Below are 17,481 nucleotides of genomic sequence, written 5' to 3' on the forward strand. Positions count from 1 at the left end.
AATCATTTAAAATATAAACTTTTTTTTTTTTTTTTTTTAAAGCTCACAGTTAAACAAAAACAGGGGCTTGACTAGATTAGTCTATGTGCTACGCTTTACTGGCCCCTGGCTTAACACGCCATGAGAGCAGGAGGCATTTACATTTTAAGTGGGGATTATCTGTTAAAATGAAACATTGGTTCTGTGCTGGTGGAACCTCAAATACTGATAGGACGGCACAGGAAAGGCAAGGAGCTCTTCCTAGTCTCCCTCTGACAGACACAGCTCCACTTTCTAAACCCTGACAACTCTGTTTCCCTGAGCAAATCTGAGCCCTTACTGTGCTTATCACCCTATGATTTGAAGTCAGTGCCTTTCATGTAGTAAAGCCTAAGCCAGCTCTTCCGTTTTCTCAATCAATAATTAATCTGACTTTCGGAAGGGGCAGGATGAAGCCAGCTGACCCCTGGGGCCTGGTCTATTTTCTCCAGGTGGCAGGAGATGGACTTACAGAGGGGACAGAGACAAACACTTGACAAGGCTTAGCAGGAGCCTCACCTGTCCCAGGACACCTGACTGCCAACTTTGTCTCCTTGCCTGTGGGGTCTTGTGAGATTTGAGTGCGAATCAGATTCCTTTGCCATCCAGGACTTTCCGTTGGTTTTGGACTGAATGCCCTGGGTACTTCTCAGGAAGCATTGCACTTAAAAGTGGAGTTGGAAATAGTCACTCTTTTCAGCTGGTCTCTGCCCCCAAGCTCCAGCTTCCAGTCATCCTCTGTGTGGTTGACTCAGAAGTCCTTCTTCCCTAAGATCCCCCGAACTGCAGAAGGCATGGGGGTCCCTAGGGCTTCCCCTGCCCTCAGAATGACACGGAGGCCCTCCCTCCGTGGATTGACCCCCTTCGGCCAGTCCAGTCTTCTTCCCCTGTCCCTGCCACACTGGGCGTCCCTGGCCTTCCTAATACCTGTTAGGGTCTGGCACACCTTCTTCTTAGTGCTAAAGACTTTGCCCTTTAGATTTGGTTCAGGTACATCTCTCCTAGGTCCCCTGCCTGGTGCAAGTTCAGGTTCACATGGGTCCCTCTGCCATGGGCTTGGTCCTCAATATTGCCATCATCTCCTTTGCTATGAGCATCAACAGGTCCTGTCTGACTCTCTGTGACCAGCCTTCAGCACACAGAGCACCTTCTATAATGAGGGAACACCGTGTAGTGTCAAATTCAGTTCTCTCTCACATTGCAAAGGACTTAGAGAAAGTTAATCTCTCTCAGCTTTCATGCTTCTGTTTTTTTAATACCAAAGTATTAGATACCCTAGGTGACTTGGGAATATTTTCTTTGCCGAAGTGGAGTCTATGAACCCGCAGCAGGTAGAACTCTCCAAACGTATTAAATCAGGATCTGCATTTTACCCAGGCTTCCCTGCTGACTCATGTGCACCTCTGAATAGAACTCTCCAGAAAGATCCCACCCTTCCTTCCCCAGGGCAGCCTGATTGGTGAAATGGTGAGACATTCAAAACAATTTGATGCACCTGGAGAATTAGTCAAAACCCAAAAGAGAAGTGGTTTGATCATGAAGCCGTACCTCCTCTCCTTTTCCTTTTACAGAGGACACCTCAATGTAAAGGTGAAAGGAAGAGGCTTTGGCTGGGCCCTGGGGACACTCTTCCAGGGTGTTGGGTGACGGCTGCTGAGTGGGGTGTAGTTAGCTGCTCTGGGGTTGAGCTCAGAGAGGAGGTGAGCAGACAGAAGTGGTTCTGTGGGGTTGGAGATCAGGGATCAGGAAGCCTTGCATCCAGAATGGCTGGATGTTTGGTCAGGAACAAGTCCAGGGGGAAATGTTGAGGGTCACCAGGATCCATTGCTCTCTTCACAGGGGGATTGTCTCGCATGAAGGGGCAAGGAAGCACTGAACTTTGGGTCCCTCCTGGCAGAAGCAGGTGATAAACACAAAATCTGACAAGGAAGTGTTGTGGAAGATAATGTTTTCAACTGGGAACATAGAGAAGAACTGAATGATTAAAAGGAAGGATATGGAAAAGCACAAACCAGAAATGTGTTTCTCCAAACAACAGAAAATAAAGTGAAAACTAAATAAACAAGCAAAATCCCCAGACTAACAATTGCTTTACAAACGATCCTCTGAGGGACAGGTCAGTGCCCCTGTGAGTAGAGGTCAGCAGGCTCACCGACTCAGTGCCATCTCTACCTGGGTGCCCTGCTGTTTTTGCCACCACCTCCTTGGCAGTCTCCCAGGGTACCCACCCTCTGCAGTGCTCTGCTCCATGAAGGGATGCACTTCCCACTCCAAGTCCTTAGAGCACACACAGGCCCCCTGGCACCATCTCACCTGTTTGGTGAGAGGGAAATGCCCATTAAGAAGACTGTCATTCAGACACCTGGCAGGGGAGGCCTTTGCCATGTGGCCTACAGGCACACCTCTGTTTCCTAGTGTACTCTTTTATCTCCATGAAGCAAAATGCCCCCAAGCACACCATGAGTCCTCAAAGCTCTGGACAAAACAAAGATGCTCTGAGGCCCGTCTTCCTCCTTGACCCAGTGACAATGAGGAGATCCCCATTAGCACATTCCATCTTCTCCTGAAGAGTGGGCCACCTTACCACTTGTTCAGAATAATGATCTTGGACTATGGCAGAGAACACAAAACTCATGCCCGTGCCTGGCACCCTGGGTTCATTTTCTGGATACAGAGACTTCCTTCCTCTTGCTGCCAGCCAAACCCCTAATAAACCCCAGTCTATTCACTGGTGAGCGAGGGAGGCTTCCAAGCGAGCTTTGATGCCATGCTTGGGTGGTGCATGAAAAGTTCAATGTCAGGGTCGGGAGAAGTGTGTTTGCCCTGAGGGAGCCCAAAGCCTTTCTGAGAAGACAAGCCCAACCCACAGAACAAAGCTGGAAGGAGCAAAACCACAGCACCAGCAGACGACACCTTGGCCAAGCAGAGCCGGGGTGGGGTGTCCTGGGCACAGCTGGATAAAGTCGGAAGCATGCTGGGAAATTGGGGGTCCTGAACATGGAAGGAATTATGGGGATGGCAATCGGGGTCCATGGTCCTGGGCATCACTGGAGTTGGCCTGGGGGTCCTTGAGGCTCGCTGAGTCACCTCACCCTGGCTTCAAGTTCTCAGCCACACACCCTGCCCTACCCAGCCTGCTACACAGGCTTCAATCACCCAGCCTGACATGATGAACTGACGCAGAGAATTATTGCTACCCTCTTTTCTTTGTTCCACGGAAAGGTATGGGCGACTAAACCCAGGGTCACTTAACCACTTGGCCACATCCCCAGCCTGTTTTTTATATTTTATTTAGAGTCAAGGTCTCACTGAGTTCCTTAGGGTCTCGCTTAGTTGCTGAGGCTGGCTTTGAACTCACACTCCTCCTGCCTCAGCCTCCCGAGCAGGAAAAGGCACGTTTTTTAACCAAGGTCTCACTGCCCATCCCTTCATTCGCTCTACACTGCGAGTGCCTGTCCTGTGCTGAGCACTGGGGACAAAATCACCCAGGGCCCCACCCTGTCCTCTGGGGGCCTGCTGTGGGCTGCTGCCAGCCACGCTGGGCACTGCAGGGTGGGGGCTCAGCAAGTTCCTCACACAGAATTGAACATCACGACCAAGATTTTCTTTGCATATACTTAACATTACATTTGCATAGATTTAACAAGTACACACTCTGTAAAGATATTACATTTAAATATAGTTATGAACAAGTAATCCCAAATCTGTAGGCGCCTCATTTGTCAAAGACAAAAAAACATTGGGATTGCTCTCCAGATATGGCTTTGCTTCTGGCTTTTCCTACTTAAAATCCCACTATGAGCACATTCCACACTTAGAAAATGTACACATAGATTCTTTCTAGACTTTCTCTTGAAAGGCCAGACCTTTACTGCTGATCCTTATGTTAAAATAAAACAGGATGAGTTCTTCTTTATTCACGTAGTTTTTATTCACTCATTCCTATTCTTTTCCCTTTCCCCTCCCTCCCTCCCTCCCTCCCTCCTTCCCTTCCCTTCCCTTCCCCTTCCTTTTCTTTCCTTTCCTTTCCTTCCTTCCTTCCTTCCTTCCTTCCTTCCTTCCTTCCTTCCTTCCTTCCTTCCTTCCTTCCTTCCTTCCTTCCTTCCATTCTTCCTTCTTTCTTTCTCTTTCTGGTACCGGGGGTTGAACCTAGGGGCATTCTACCACTCAGTTACATCTCCAGTCCTTTTTATTTTCCTAATTTTGAGACAGGGTCTTGCTAAGTTGCCAAGGCTGGTCTCAAATTTGCAATCCTCCTGCTTCAGCCTCCCGAGTTGCTGTGTGTCACTGTGTCTGGTCATGCATTGACTATTTCTTGAGCATCTCCCACTGCAACTGGATGCCGTGCTAAGCCTGAGAAACACTGTGGAGAGCAGTGACAGAGGATGGGACAGCAGTGACTGAGATTGGGGTCTCTGATGACCTCATGGCTGTGGCATACCTAGTGCTTGGGAATGTCTCTGTGCAAGGGCACAGGATACCTAGCTACTGCAGCAATGGCCTGCCTGAGGAGGCTCTGTGCAAGAGTCCTATCAGCTCTGACCTTGATCTCAGGCACACAGCTCCTGGGAAGGAAGGAATTCTTATGCTAGACAACCACAATGTTTCACCAGCTCCTCTTCTCCAGTTCCTGCCCGCCTTATAGTAACTTTTAAGGCTGGACTTTCTTGAAAGCTCCTAACATTGCACTCTGCAACTGTGGACTGCAATTATGGAAAAGCTACATAGATGTCCTGGTTTCTGTAACTTTCCTGAATACAAAGAATAATGGTTGCATCGTCTTTAACTTGATAATGAGGCATATATAAATAAAGATTGCTGGCGTAACTCTTTAGACCTGCAGCTCCATCAGAGATCATGCTCCACCTGATCCCAGCTTAATCTTCAAGATCTGTGTCTGTGAATCTTTATTTTCCAATCCCCCTTTTCCCCTCGCTGGACCCCAGAGTTTGGTCGGGCTGGTCATGACAAAACACAATAATGAACAAGACAGAATCCTGCCTTTTGGACCCATAGGTCTTGTGACTTATGCCCAATCGAACTCTGACTGCTGAGGGTTGGGAGAACACTGTTTCCCATTCTGACTTGAGCCCCCTTCTGTGTCCCCGTTTGATCCTGAATGAACTAGCACAGGTGACTCTACTCCGTTCCTGTCCTCTCCTGTGCCTCACCTGTGGCTCTTCTCCTGAGCATTTCATCTTCTTTATTTTGCTCAGTCAGGCAGTTCTGAGCTCTCAGCAGGGGTAGGAACCTCTCTTTAAGAGAGATCAAGTGTGCTGGGAAGCACATTTTGGGGGCTGCCTGCTCTCAAAGCAGAGTGCAGGGGTCCGGGTATCCTAGACAAAGGGGTGTTGCACTACCCCTGACCCATCTAGTCCTGAGGAATGGGACTAGGGATGAGTGTCTGACCAAAAGGCAGTCATTCAAAGTCGGACCAGGGACCTGCAGGGTGTCCTGGCACTAGTCTGCTTGAAAGAGAAGAGAGAATATAAAAGGGGGACAGAGACCTAAAGACACATCAGGAGAAGGCACAGACACCTGCAGCATCACCAACATGAGAAGAGATGGGGAGTCCAGCACCCACACGGGGACACAGAGATCGTCACTGGCCTCCCTGCTCGGTCACGAGGTCCGCTGACATCACCACTGGAATTACTGTTCCATGAGCTGTCAGTTCTCTGCAAGATCCTCCTATGCACCTCTCCTCACCCTCTTTTCAGACCCTAAGGCCAGTGACACAGCCTGCATGTAAGGGTGACTGGAACGCCCGCTCTGTCTTTGCATCCAAATGAGAGGACACAAAATCCAGCCCATCAAGAGCCATTGCTTCTCCATTCCCTGAGTTTACCTTTTAGAAACCCACTACCCCCAGAGGCTGCCACCTGCATCCCCACCCACCTATCACGATCTGTTTGAGCACAAAGAGCATGGCGACCTTCCCAAGGTATGGAGCGGTGATAGAAACCCAAGGGGCATCAGCCTGACTGAGCACCCTGGGATCAAGTGGGGGGCTCCCGCCATCCCGCCTGAGCGCGGTGGGATGATAACCATTGATCTAGAAAGGTCAAGAGATTTGAGAAAGGGAGCGCTGACCTTACACAAGTTGCCTCTGACATTCTCAGCTCTAAAATGGGGACAATAAATCACGTAAGAGTTGTGAGAACAAACCATTTCTGGCAGCAAAATGGTTGCATGGAAAACATTCCTTTCATTGTGCTATGATTTGGGCTCACAGGCCGGAAGCCCCTCTGTACCAGGCCACGCTGCCTCCTTCACCGAACAGGACTGACGACACAGGCCCACCTTGCCAGCCAGGCTTGCACACTGGCTTCACGTCCACCTGCACCAGCGTGTCCTGGGCAGCCGGCTTCTGTCCGCAGTCGTACGCCGTCACCAGGATCTCATACTGACGTTGCTTGTCATAGCTGAGCTTCTCAGTATTCCTGATGTTGCCTGAAGAATGAAGTTCAAAATCATTTCAGGTCATTGCATTTCTCTGTCCCCCTTTTATATTCTCTCTTCTCTTTCAGGCAGACTAGTGCCAGGCCACCCTGCAGGTCCCCAGTCTGACGTTGAATGGCTGCCTTTTGGTCAGACACTCATCCCTGGTCCCATTCCTCAGGACTAGATGGGTCAGGGGTTAACCACGCTGCACTTCCTCACAATCCCTTCGCCATTCCTTCAACCTGCACAAGGATGGTACCAGCCTTTTCCCCACCTCTTTGTAACAACGGGGGCAGCGGGAGCTCCCACCCACGGCCTGCTGATGCTGTGGTGGTAGAGTTCAAGGGACCCTGGCTGGAGCCACCTCTCTGTGCAGTGTGGCTGCTGGACCTTCTGAGCACACATCCAGAATCCAACTGGCCTGTGTTTGTAAGAAATGGGTAGCCAGAAAGCTCCCTCCCACAGTGCACACATGTGGCTGTGTCCCTGACCTAGAGCAGAGAGAACCCATCTGCCATGAAATTTCTGGAAAAAATGAAATTCAGAAAATGTCCTGACACATATTTTTGAACATCTGGGCTTGTTGCCAGGAATGTTCACTGCCTCTTCTCACATTATTTTGCTACCAAATAGGAAGTAAAATCAATAAGGAAACGTGTGACCTCCCTTCCGAAAGTTACACAGAATAACAGATTCTTTGCCCTGAGGAAGAAGACATTTTTCTTTTACGCGAGAGACCTAACAATTTTTTTTGAGTCATTTGTGTGTTTTTTTTTTGATCCTGTGGGATTGATATTACAATTTATAAATAAATATTTGGTAATTAATGAGCAAAATTTTAATTGACTGTTTCTTCAGGATTACAATTTTCATGCCCAAGAATGAATAAAGACCCAAAGCTCATTTAATACTTTAAAGTTTTTAATTCCAAGAGATGAAAGTCTTCCTTTGCTGAGCATAATTTCATTCCTGCTTTTAAATTTTTTTTTCTATTTTCTTTTTTGATGGTGAAGTTGACAGCGAATTAGACACGAAATGTTATCATCATCTTTTATGAGAAGTGAAATTAAGAAAAATGGAAATCAAAAGAACAGGCCAATGAACAAATGAACATGGAATGGCTGACTCAGGTACATTTTTATGTCTTATTAAATCTAAAGGAAAGGTAGCTGAGTTTCTTCCATTCTAACTGACGTATATTACTCATGTCAACATGGGACAACATGGAATTAAGACCCAAAAGATCGAAGAGGAATGAGTCTGACATTACTTTCCTATGTTCACATAAAAATACACCACCAGTGAAACCCCACATCAGGTACAACCATAAGAATGGGGTCCTAATTAGAATAAGTTATACTCCATGCATGTATAATATGGTGAAATACACTCTATTGTCATGCCTATCTAAAAAGGACAAATAAAAAAGATTGAAAAAATTGGAAAAGTAAAATGATGCTTTCACTATTGGAAAAGTGGCTCTATCCATCACCCAGGGTCACAAAGACAGTCCTCAGGACTGGGTCTCAGGTTGGTCCTGCACCTGCGGGGCTATCAGGGTGGAGTGGTAGGGACTGCTTAATGGCAAGGAGCGGGGACAAAGTCACTGTTACACTGGACCAAGAATTAGAACAATTCATTTGTTCTGGACTGTTTCTAAAAATGCAACTGTATCTATTGATTTGAAGTAGCATTTAATTTAACAAATTCAGTAAAAAAAAAAAAAATCTGTGAATTAAGAATGGATCTGATGTGTCTCTGGTTTTATATCTGGCATCCAAAATTGCCTTCATTTCCCCCAAAATATTTGTTTTCTTCTTGGTTCTGAGAGCCTGCCCAGGCTGGGACCTCTCAGTATTTGGTTGGTAACGCTCCCAAGGGAATCTGTTAACAAACCTGCCTGTGAAGTTATTGTCAGAGGGGAGGATTCTGTCAGGTGGAAGCCCTTTAATCCAACCACCACAAGTCTGTTTCCACAGCATCAGATTGAACGTAGAACAAAATGCTTTTAAGTTTCTCTTTCCTTAAATGGCTCTCAAAAGATAGGCCTCTTAGAAGAGGAAGGCTTGGAGTTTCCAGTGGATGTGACATTAAGCAGAACAAACACTATTGATTGTGGTAGAAAAATAAACGCACAAGCTGAATCCCTGACTCAATTTGTCCTGACTCCACTTCTTGTAACAAGTCTTAATGAAACTGTCTGAGAAACTAATTTACTTTCTCCGCCACCACTAACTTCATGCATGGGAAAATGGGTTTCAAAGCACAAGAATTTGAAGCATTAGCTCAAAAATGAGAGAAGAGTCTTGGGGCCCGTTGTTGCGTGGCAGGTCACCTCTGACTCAGATGCACAACTAAGATCTTTTGGAAGCGCAGAAAAATCGTCCACTTGACTTCTGCTGTGATTGCGTTTTCCTCCTGAGTGTCCTGGTCTCAGGAACCTGAGCTCACAGTAGCAAGCCCTTGAGGAACCCTTAGTCCCGCCCTTACATATTAATGAAGGTTGCTTTTACTCTAAGGGGAGGTGGTGGGTGGGGTGGGGCGACAAAGAAATAAGCACTGCATCCAGGTACGGTGGTGCATGCCTGTAATCCCGGCAGCTCAGGAGGCTGAGGCAGGAGGATCGTGAGTTCAAAGCCAGCCTCAGCAACTTGGCGAGGCCCTGAGCAACTCAGCCAGATCCTGTCTCTAAATGAAATTAAAAAAGAGCTGGGGATGTGGCTCAGTGGTTAAGTGCCCCTGGGTTCAATCCCTGGTACCGAGAGAGAGAGAGAGAGAGAGAGAGAGAGAGAGAGAGGTACTGCATCCTCCTTTCAGTGGAGTTTAAATGGGAATGACCCTTCTGGAAAGCTCTTGGCAACCCAAGCCAGTCACTTTGAAATTGCCCTTACCTTTCTACATGAACTCCCTCATCTAAAAATGGATCCTGGGAAATGATAAAACTGCAGATACATGTGCAAATATGTTCATCTAAGTGTAACTTATATATTAAAAAATAGTCTGATAGGAAGAGAAGTGTAAGAGTCTCCTATGCACGAGAAGGAGCTTTGTTTAGCACGGAGATAAGATTATTAAATATTTGTAAGGCATATACCCTCAAATTTAAGTGAAAAATCAAAGACAAAAATAAGCCACGGTAGTGGGGGGGGTCTTAATTTTATTTAAAAGTCATAGAAAACAATTGGAAACATGGTAAGCAGCTGACAGTGGCTCTCTTTGGCAGGAGGATGGTGACACTCCTTCTCCACCCTCCTCTGGGCTTTCCTGGTCCCCCACACAGGGCCTGCATTGCTATGCTATTCATGTGGCAAAGGAGCATTTCCACTGACTTAAAGAATAAACAGGCTTGCTCAGAAACGCCAGAGTCCTAGGACTCTGGGACAGTGTTCTGACAAAGAGCCCAACTGAGACCAAACAGCTGCTTGAAAAGTAGACGATCTGCCACGTGGTCACTGGGCATCCTCGTGTGGTTGAGATACCTGTGGCTGCCTCTCCTGTGGTCCCCTAACCTGCTCCAGCCAGTGGCCTACCCAGACACCCCAGTGAGCACCTGCTTGCATTAGTTCAGGTAGCAATGGCTTAGGCACGTCATTTTGTGGATGACGATCTGTCACCGTGCTCTATGTTGGGTCCCAAGCACTTAATCATCTTCTAAGGGCACTTGTAGCCTTGAACCAGTGTCTTCCCTTTTCTTCCACCCCAAATCCCTGGTAACCACTGCGTTCTACTGTCTGTTCATTCAGGTTGTTGCAAATGACAGGATTTCCTTCTCTTTTTAGGGCTGAATAATATGTGTGTGTGTGTGTGTGTGTGTGTGTGTCCCCACATTTTGCGTATCCATTTATCTGTCAATGGATACTTTGTTAGTTTCCATGTCTGGGCTGCTGTGAATTAAGCTGTAATATTATGGGAGTGTCGTCAAGACAGTATTTTTGTTTCCTGTGGATATAGAACTAGGAGTGTGATTGCTGGATTATATGGTAGCTCTGTTTTCCTTACTGGCTGGACCAGTCTCCATTCCCACCAGCTGGACACATCCATCTCCTCTTCAGCACTTGCTCTGTTGATGTTTTGTAAGAACCATCCTAATAGTGCTGAGGGGACACCTCACTGAAGCTTTGCTCTGTGTTTCACTGATGATTAATGACATCCAGCATCTTTTCTTGTACCCACTGGCCATTTATGTCTTCTTTGGACATCTGTTCAGGTTTTTTGCCATTTTTAAATTAGATTGTTATTCTGTTATTGAGTTGTATGTATCTCTTGTATATTTTGGAAAACTTGTTGCTTATATGGCTTACAAATATTCTCTCCATTCTGTAGGTTGCCTTTTATTTTGTTGGAATTTTTTCTTTTGCTGTGCAAAAGAAAAGTTTGGTAGAGTCCCACTTTGAATTTTTCCTTCTTTTGCCTGTTCTATTCATGTCAAAATAATTGCTAAAAATGATTGCAAAGACCAATGTTATGGAAATTTCCTAGGTTTTATCCTAGGAATTTGATGACTATAGGGTTTATGTTTAAATCTTTAATTCATTTGAATTGAGTTCATGTGGGGTAAGAGTACAATTTCTTTTTTGTTTTGTTTTGTTTACCGAAGTTTTCCCAGCACTGTTTATTGACAAGTCAATCCTTTGCCTATTTCATATTCTTGGTGCCTTTGTCAAAAATTAACTAGCTATGTATGTGCGAATTTACTTCTGGGTTCTCTGTTCTGTTTTCTATGACAGTAGCGTGCTGTTTTGATGATGATAGCTTTGTAATATAGTTCAAAATCAGGAAGTGTGATGCCTCTGACTTTGTTCTTCTTTCTTTGTCGGGGTTTCCAGGACCCCCAGCCTTGGGCATGGTCAAGATGGCGCCTGACGCTGAGCCAAAAGTGGCCAGCTATACAGTAAACAACCAGCGAATTCCAATGATTGGCTAGTTAACAATGTGATTAGAGCATGCCCCCCTCGTGTACCTATTCTATGCCTGCAGCTGTCCGCGGTTTACCTCGAGTGCCCCCCCCCCCGGATTGGTTAAAGTGTATATAAGCCTGGTGGGTGGGAGAGTAAGGGGGCGGAAGAAGCTGAGGCGGAAGAAGTGGCTGCGGAAGAAGCAGGAGGGTGGAAGAAGCTGAGGGCGGAAGAAGCTGGGAGTGTGCAGAAGCTGAGAGCAGAAGCTGAGAGAAGAAGCTGAGAGAAGAAGCTGAGAGAAGAGAAGCTGGGAGTGCGCGGAAGCTGGGAGTAAGAGAAGTGTAGGAGAGGGACTGTGCATAATAAACTTCCAAAGCTTCAGACGTTTGTCGTGTCTCTCTCTGCGGCCAGAGGGAGCGCGATATTTCTTTAGATTGTTTTTACTATCCAGGGTCTCTTGTGGTTGTATAGAAATTTTAGAATTGCTTTTTATAACAATTTTGAACTCTTTTATTGCAATTTTGATAGGGATAGCATTGAATCTATATATTGCTTTGGATAGTTTGGACATTTTGATAATATTTATTGTTCCAATCTTTGATTCCTTTCTTTTCCTCTTATTTTATTCCTTTGTGATATGATGATTTTAGGTAGTGGTATGAGTTAATTCCTTTCTCTTTCTCTTTGATGTACCTATTACAGGTGTTTACTTTGTGGTTAACATGAGGCTTACATAAAATATCTTTAGTTGAATCAGTTCATTTTAGGCAGATAACTTTATATACATTAAAAACTCTACACTTTTCCTCCCCCACATTTTATGTTTTGGATGTCAGGGTTTATATGCATCTATCTTGTGCATCTATTAAAAAGTTATTTTAGATAAAATCATTCTTTTTTTTTTAAACATGTACTAACTTTATTACATTCTCTTATCTGTTTTTTCTTCTATTTTTTACTTATTTTTTGTTCTAATTAGTTGTACATGACAGTAGAATGCATTTATACATTTTGATAGATCATACATAAAGGGAGTGTAATCTGTCATTTTTCTGATTATACATATTGCAGGATCACATCGGGTCATGCAATCGTATATGTATATGAGGTAATAATGTCTGTTTTACTCTACTATCCTTCCTACCTCATATCCCTTCCCCTTCCTTCACTCCCCTCTACCTTCTATAAAGTAACTATTTAAAATCATTCTTAATACTTTTGTGTTTCAACATTTAAAACAGATTTGCGAGTGATTTGCATATCACCATTGCAGAATTAGTATATTCTAAATTCGATGCCTACTTCTCTTTACCAATGAACTTTGCACTTTCATATGTTTTCATATTTTCATGTCTCCATATTTATCAAACTCCCTTTGTTTCAGCCTGAAGAATCCTGTTAGCATTTCTATGACTGGTCTCGTAGTGATGACCTCCCTCAGTTTTTGTCTGAGAAAGCCTTTATCTCTCTGTCATTTTTGAAGAACAGTTTTTTTCAGGTAAAGTATTCTTGCTTGGTAGTTTTTTGTTTTGTCACTTTGACTGTATCATACCATTCTTCCCTGATTTGTAAGGTCTCTGCTGAGAAATTCACTGATAGCCTTACTGAGGATCCCATGTATGTGATATACTTTTCTCTTGCTGCTTTCAAAATTCTCTTTATTATATTTAATATTTATTTATTGTAGCTGAGGATTGAACCCAGAGTTTCATGCATGCTAAAAATTCACTCTACCACTGATCTATACTCCCAGCATTTAATTCTTTGATTATAATGTGTCTTGGTGGAATCTTCTTTGAATGGACTATGATTAGAGACTTGTAAGATTCATGTACCTGAATATCCATATCTATCCAAAGATGTGGGCATTTTTCATCCATTATTTCTGTAAGTAAGCACCATTACCACTTTATCCCTTCTCCAAATATATCTTCATAATGTAAATGCTAACTCTCTTGATGCTGTTTCATAAATCCTATACATTTTTTCATTCCTTTCTTCTTTTCTTTTTTCTCTTCTGATTTGTCCATTTCAAATGACCTATTTTTGAGTTTGCTTATTCTTTCTTCAGTTTGATTGAGTCTGCTGTTGATGCCCTCTATTGAATTTTTAACTCAGTCATTGTATTTTTCATTTCCAAAAATCTGATTATTTTTAGCTTTCTGTTTCTGTTGAAATTATTGCTTAGTTTTTGTATTATTTTCCTGATTTAGTGACATTGCTTATCTGTGTTCTCTTGTAACTTGTTGAGCTTCTTTAATAGAATCAGTTGGAATAACTTTAGGCAATTGGTAGCTCCTCAGTTTGTTGGGGTTGGTTATGGGCAGGCAGTTAATTGAGTTCCCTTGATGGTACCATGTTTCCCATCCTCCATGATTCCTGTAGTTTTGTGTAGGTGTTTGGATATTTATAGAAGCAGTCACCTTTTCTAGACTTTATGAACCGGCTGCAGTACTGCTGGCTGAGTGGGTTGAGACTAGAAAGCACTGTGACATGCCTGATGCCTAGTGTGTGGTGGCTTCAGGTTTGAAAGGAGAGCCATGGTGTCTTATTGGTTCAGGAAGCTGCAATCTGCAACATCAGCAACAATAGGGTCTTTCATGTGTCAAGGGCGGCGGGAGGTCTATGATGGCTAGAGGGCTATTGGTATTCTCAATAGTGTGCCTGACTAGAGTGACAAGGATTAGTTCGGTGTGTGTATGTGTGTGGGGGTGACTCTGAGGTCAGTGGTGTGTATGCATCTGACTGCAGGCATATTCATGTTGGCAAGGCTTGAGCAGGGCTAATTGTGGGTGTATGGGTATATGTCTTTAGCAGCTAGGACCAGCTGTGGGCACAATAGCCAATGGGTGTCCATGACAGGAGATGGTGGCTCTATGCAAATGTACATCTGCGGAAGCAGAGCTAACAGTGTGCATATGCAGGACTGCAGGGTCCAGCTGTGTATGTAAGCATGGTGGTGGGGGACCTGCTTCAGGCAACCACTGTAGGTGTGAGAGGGCAGGTTGCTCACGTGTACTCAGCGGTAGGGACCATGACTCGTGGCAAGTGAGCACATGGCTGGGTAGGCCGGCTGCAGGCTCCTGCTTAGCTGTGAGACCTAGCAACAAGAGTTGAGGCCAGCTGCTTGCAGGCACATGGCTAAGGGATCAGACACGGGGGCAGCATGAATGGTGGTGAGGGCTGTGTCTGCAGTGGACACGCAGCCGGTGGCTGTGCTGGTGTCTTGGTTGGCTGCAGCAGCTGAGACAACTCTGAGAGAGGAAGAAGATGGGTGGTTTAAGCACCTGGAAACTGGAAAAGTGGAAACCTCTGGGTCCTTGGTGGCAGAAGCTGAGAGGGTCTGCTGCAGCTCTGCTGGCTGTGGTTTGCCTCAGTGGCAAAAGCCACCTCTGCAGAGCAGACTGAGAGGTTCACAGTGGCCAACACTGTGGGGTCCTTGGCAGTGAAGCTATAGGGGTTGTGAGGTGGGCACCAGAGCTGTTGAGGCTGCTGGGCTCCAGTGTACAGCAGGTCACCAGGGCCTTGATGGCTCCTGCCACCTTGCTGAGTGTGGTAGCCCTTACCTAGATAATTGGTTTCTACCTGTCTTCAGGCACTGAAGTCATGCTGGTCTCCCCAGTGATTGTCATAAGGCTAAAGTGGGTCATTTGGGGAGGGTCCTGAGAGGCAGGGGAAGCTGTTCACTTACTCCGCTTTGCTCTGTGAGAGGAACTCATGAGCCGAGAAGTTTCCTCTCCACGCTTAAGGATTGCTGGGCTGGGGGATGGGATGAACTCTTGCTCCTACCCACTTTGGGGGTGGAGTTATTCTGGACTTTTCCCCACCGTATTGCTGTAGTTTCTTCATTGGGCTCCTGAGTTCTCCTAGAGCTATTTTCATTCATGGGTAACAGTCCCACTCATTCTCTGTGGAGGGAATAGAAGCTGGGGTATCCTATTCTGTCACCTGCTGCCATCTTTCCTCACTTTGTGTTTATGAACTTAAACACCATGACCATGACATCTCTGTCAATCATCATTGAGGATCAGTGACTTTGTGAGAAGTCCTGGGGACACATACTCAGGGGACTTGGGTTCCAGTCCCAAGTCTGCTAGTACCAGTGTGAAAATGAATTAGCTAACTTCTTCACTCTTTAGGACTCAGTTTTTTTTTTTCCATTTGTCCAATAGAAATAGGGATTCAGGCTCTACCTGCCTCGGAGAGACAGGCCAAGTGCCAACCAGTGGGGGCCTGTATGCCATCTGAAATGGACCCAGAATTTTTCAAGAGTTTGACAACGTCTCAACTCAGTTACATGTTTGTAATCTCAGTCCAGAAATCCTTGGAGAGTGAATAAATCTCACGTCCCAGTCATGCAGGAGAATATCTAATAATTATGGCACCATTACCGAGCGAGCACTCAATTCATAGCAAGTACCCTGCACATATTATCCCTACCTACTGCCTCTATTTGAAGCTTCACAACCCCATAAAGAGGCAGGGATTCTTACTGCTGAGATTTCTTAGGGGAGGAATTCAAAAAGAGTGAGGTGGAAGGCCTCTAGACAGAAGGGACTGGGTCTCCAGTCAGGCTGACTCCACACAGGATCTTCTGTCTTCCTGGAGCCCTGCCTCCCTTCTTTTCCCCTAAAGCAAAGAGCCTGGCCAGTTGAGGGAATCAGGATTCATCTACCTGAAACCATGGGGTAAAGGGTGTGGAAAATCTAGACCTCCACAGAGGACCTGAAGTCCAACAGCACTTTCCCTGGTATGCACGGAAACAAAGAACTTCTTCAAGGAGCTGAGAAAGGTCATCCAAGGAAGAAATGGATAGGGGCCAACTGGGAAGCTCATTAGAAGGTACGCTGCTTCTGCGTCTGCCCCGAGGTCCTGCCTTCACGACTTGGAGAACTGCTTTTGTAAACCTCGCTGTCGGGGGCCCACGCTCCCTGGGGCACCCACTCTCCTCTTCTTCTTATGTTGTAAACCAAAGTTGGAGGCAGAGGCCTGGCAGAGGCCCATTACTCACTTTTAATGAGACAGCCAGGGAAATAAATTGGCATATGTTAGCGAAATGGCTCATCAAGGTGAGTAATTATCTTCATGACTGGGGCAGTTTACCCTCAGATGAAAGGATTTGCATCTCCTCTCTCACTGGGCTCTGGCTTTCCAGAAAGAGGGCAGGAGGCCAAGTGGAACCTGACCGCTGATCACAGGTACCTGCACTGCTGTCCACCATGGATCTGTCACTCCGGATTCCAGAGCTTTCACGTGGAGAGACTGCACAATTGATCACAGAAGCCCAGAGGAGAACAACACAAAGTAGTTGTTTTATAGTGTGTGTGTGTGTGTGTGTGTGTGTGTGTGTGTGTGGTGGGGACAGGCCACAGGGAAGAGTTCTAATAAGCTCTACTAATGAAACTTTTCTTCTTAGTCCTGTGCTGGACTCTATTTCAAACCCAGTGTTTCCTCCTTTGCCTTTCCATGCCCTGGACCCTTGTGCCCTGGACCATTAAGCGGGTGATGTCTAGGTGGCAGTTGTCATTCCCATGTCATTTAGCCTTTTGTAGGGAAGCTACCTCAATACGATTTTTTTCTGTCTTATGAATATTATTTTGTCTTTCAAGACAAACCATAAGCTACTCGAGGTTAGGGATGAGGGCATGTTCTTGGCTCCTGCTGTGGTTTCAATATGAGATGTCCCCTCAAAGTTCAAGAATGAGACAATGCAAAAAGGTTTAGAGGTAAAATGATTGGGCTATGGGAGCTTTAACCCAACTGGTGTAATAATCCACTTGACTGGATTAACTGGGTGTAACTGTAGGCGGGTAGAGTGAGGCGAGAAGAGGTGGGTCTCTGGGGGGTGTGACTTTGGGGTATATATTTTGTCCCTGATGAGTAGAACTCTCTCTCTCTGCTCTCTGACTGCATTTCCTGAGCTGCCTTCCTCCTTCACACCCTTCTGTCATGGTGTCCCACCTCACTTTGGACAAGAGCAATGGAGGCAGCCGACTATGGACTGAGACCTCTGGAACTGTGAGTGCCAAATAAACTTTTCCCCCTCTAACATTATTCTTGCCAGGTCTTTGGTCACAGCAGTACAAAGCATAACACAGCTCTCATCTCCTGTGGGATCTGCTGT

General features: G+C 45.6%; 1 protein-coding gene across 1 annotated transcript in view; it reads right to left on the minus strand.

Annotated features, from left to right (window-relative positions):
- Clstn2 (calsyntenin 2) overlaps window positions 1-17,481 on the minus strand; it is a 559,342-nt gene that overhangs the window by 106,037 nt on the left and 435,824 nt on the right. Inside the window, exon 5 of the mRNA XM_047565351.1 lies at window positions 6,322-6,471. Within this exon, the coding sequence (XP_047421307.1) occupies window positions 6,322-6,471 (150 nt within the window). The remainder of the gene's footprint in view (window positions 1-6,321; window positions 6,472-17,481) is intronic.

The sequence above is a fragment of the Sciurus carolinensis genome, chromosome 9, assembly GCF_902686445.1.
Source record: "Sciurus carolinensis chromosome 9, mSciCar1.2, whole genome shotgun sequence".
NCBI lineage: Eukaryota > Metazoa > Chordata > Mammalia > Rodentia > Sciuridae > Sciurus > Sciurus carolinensis.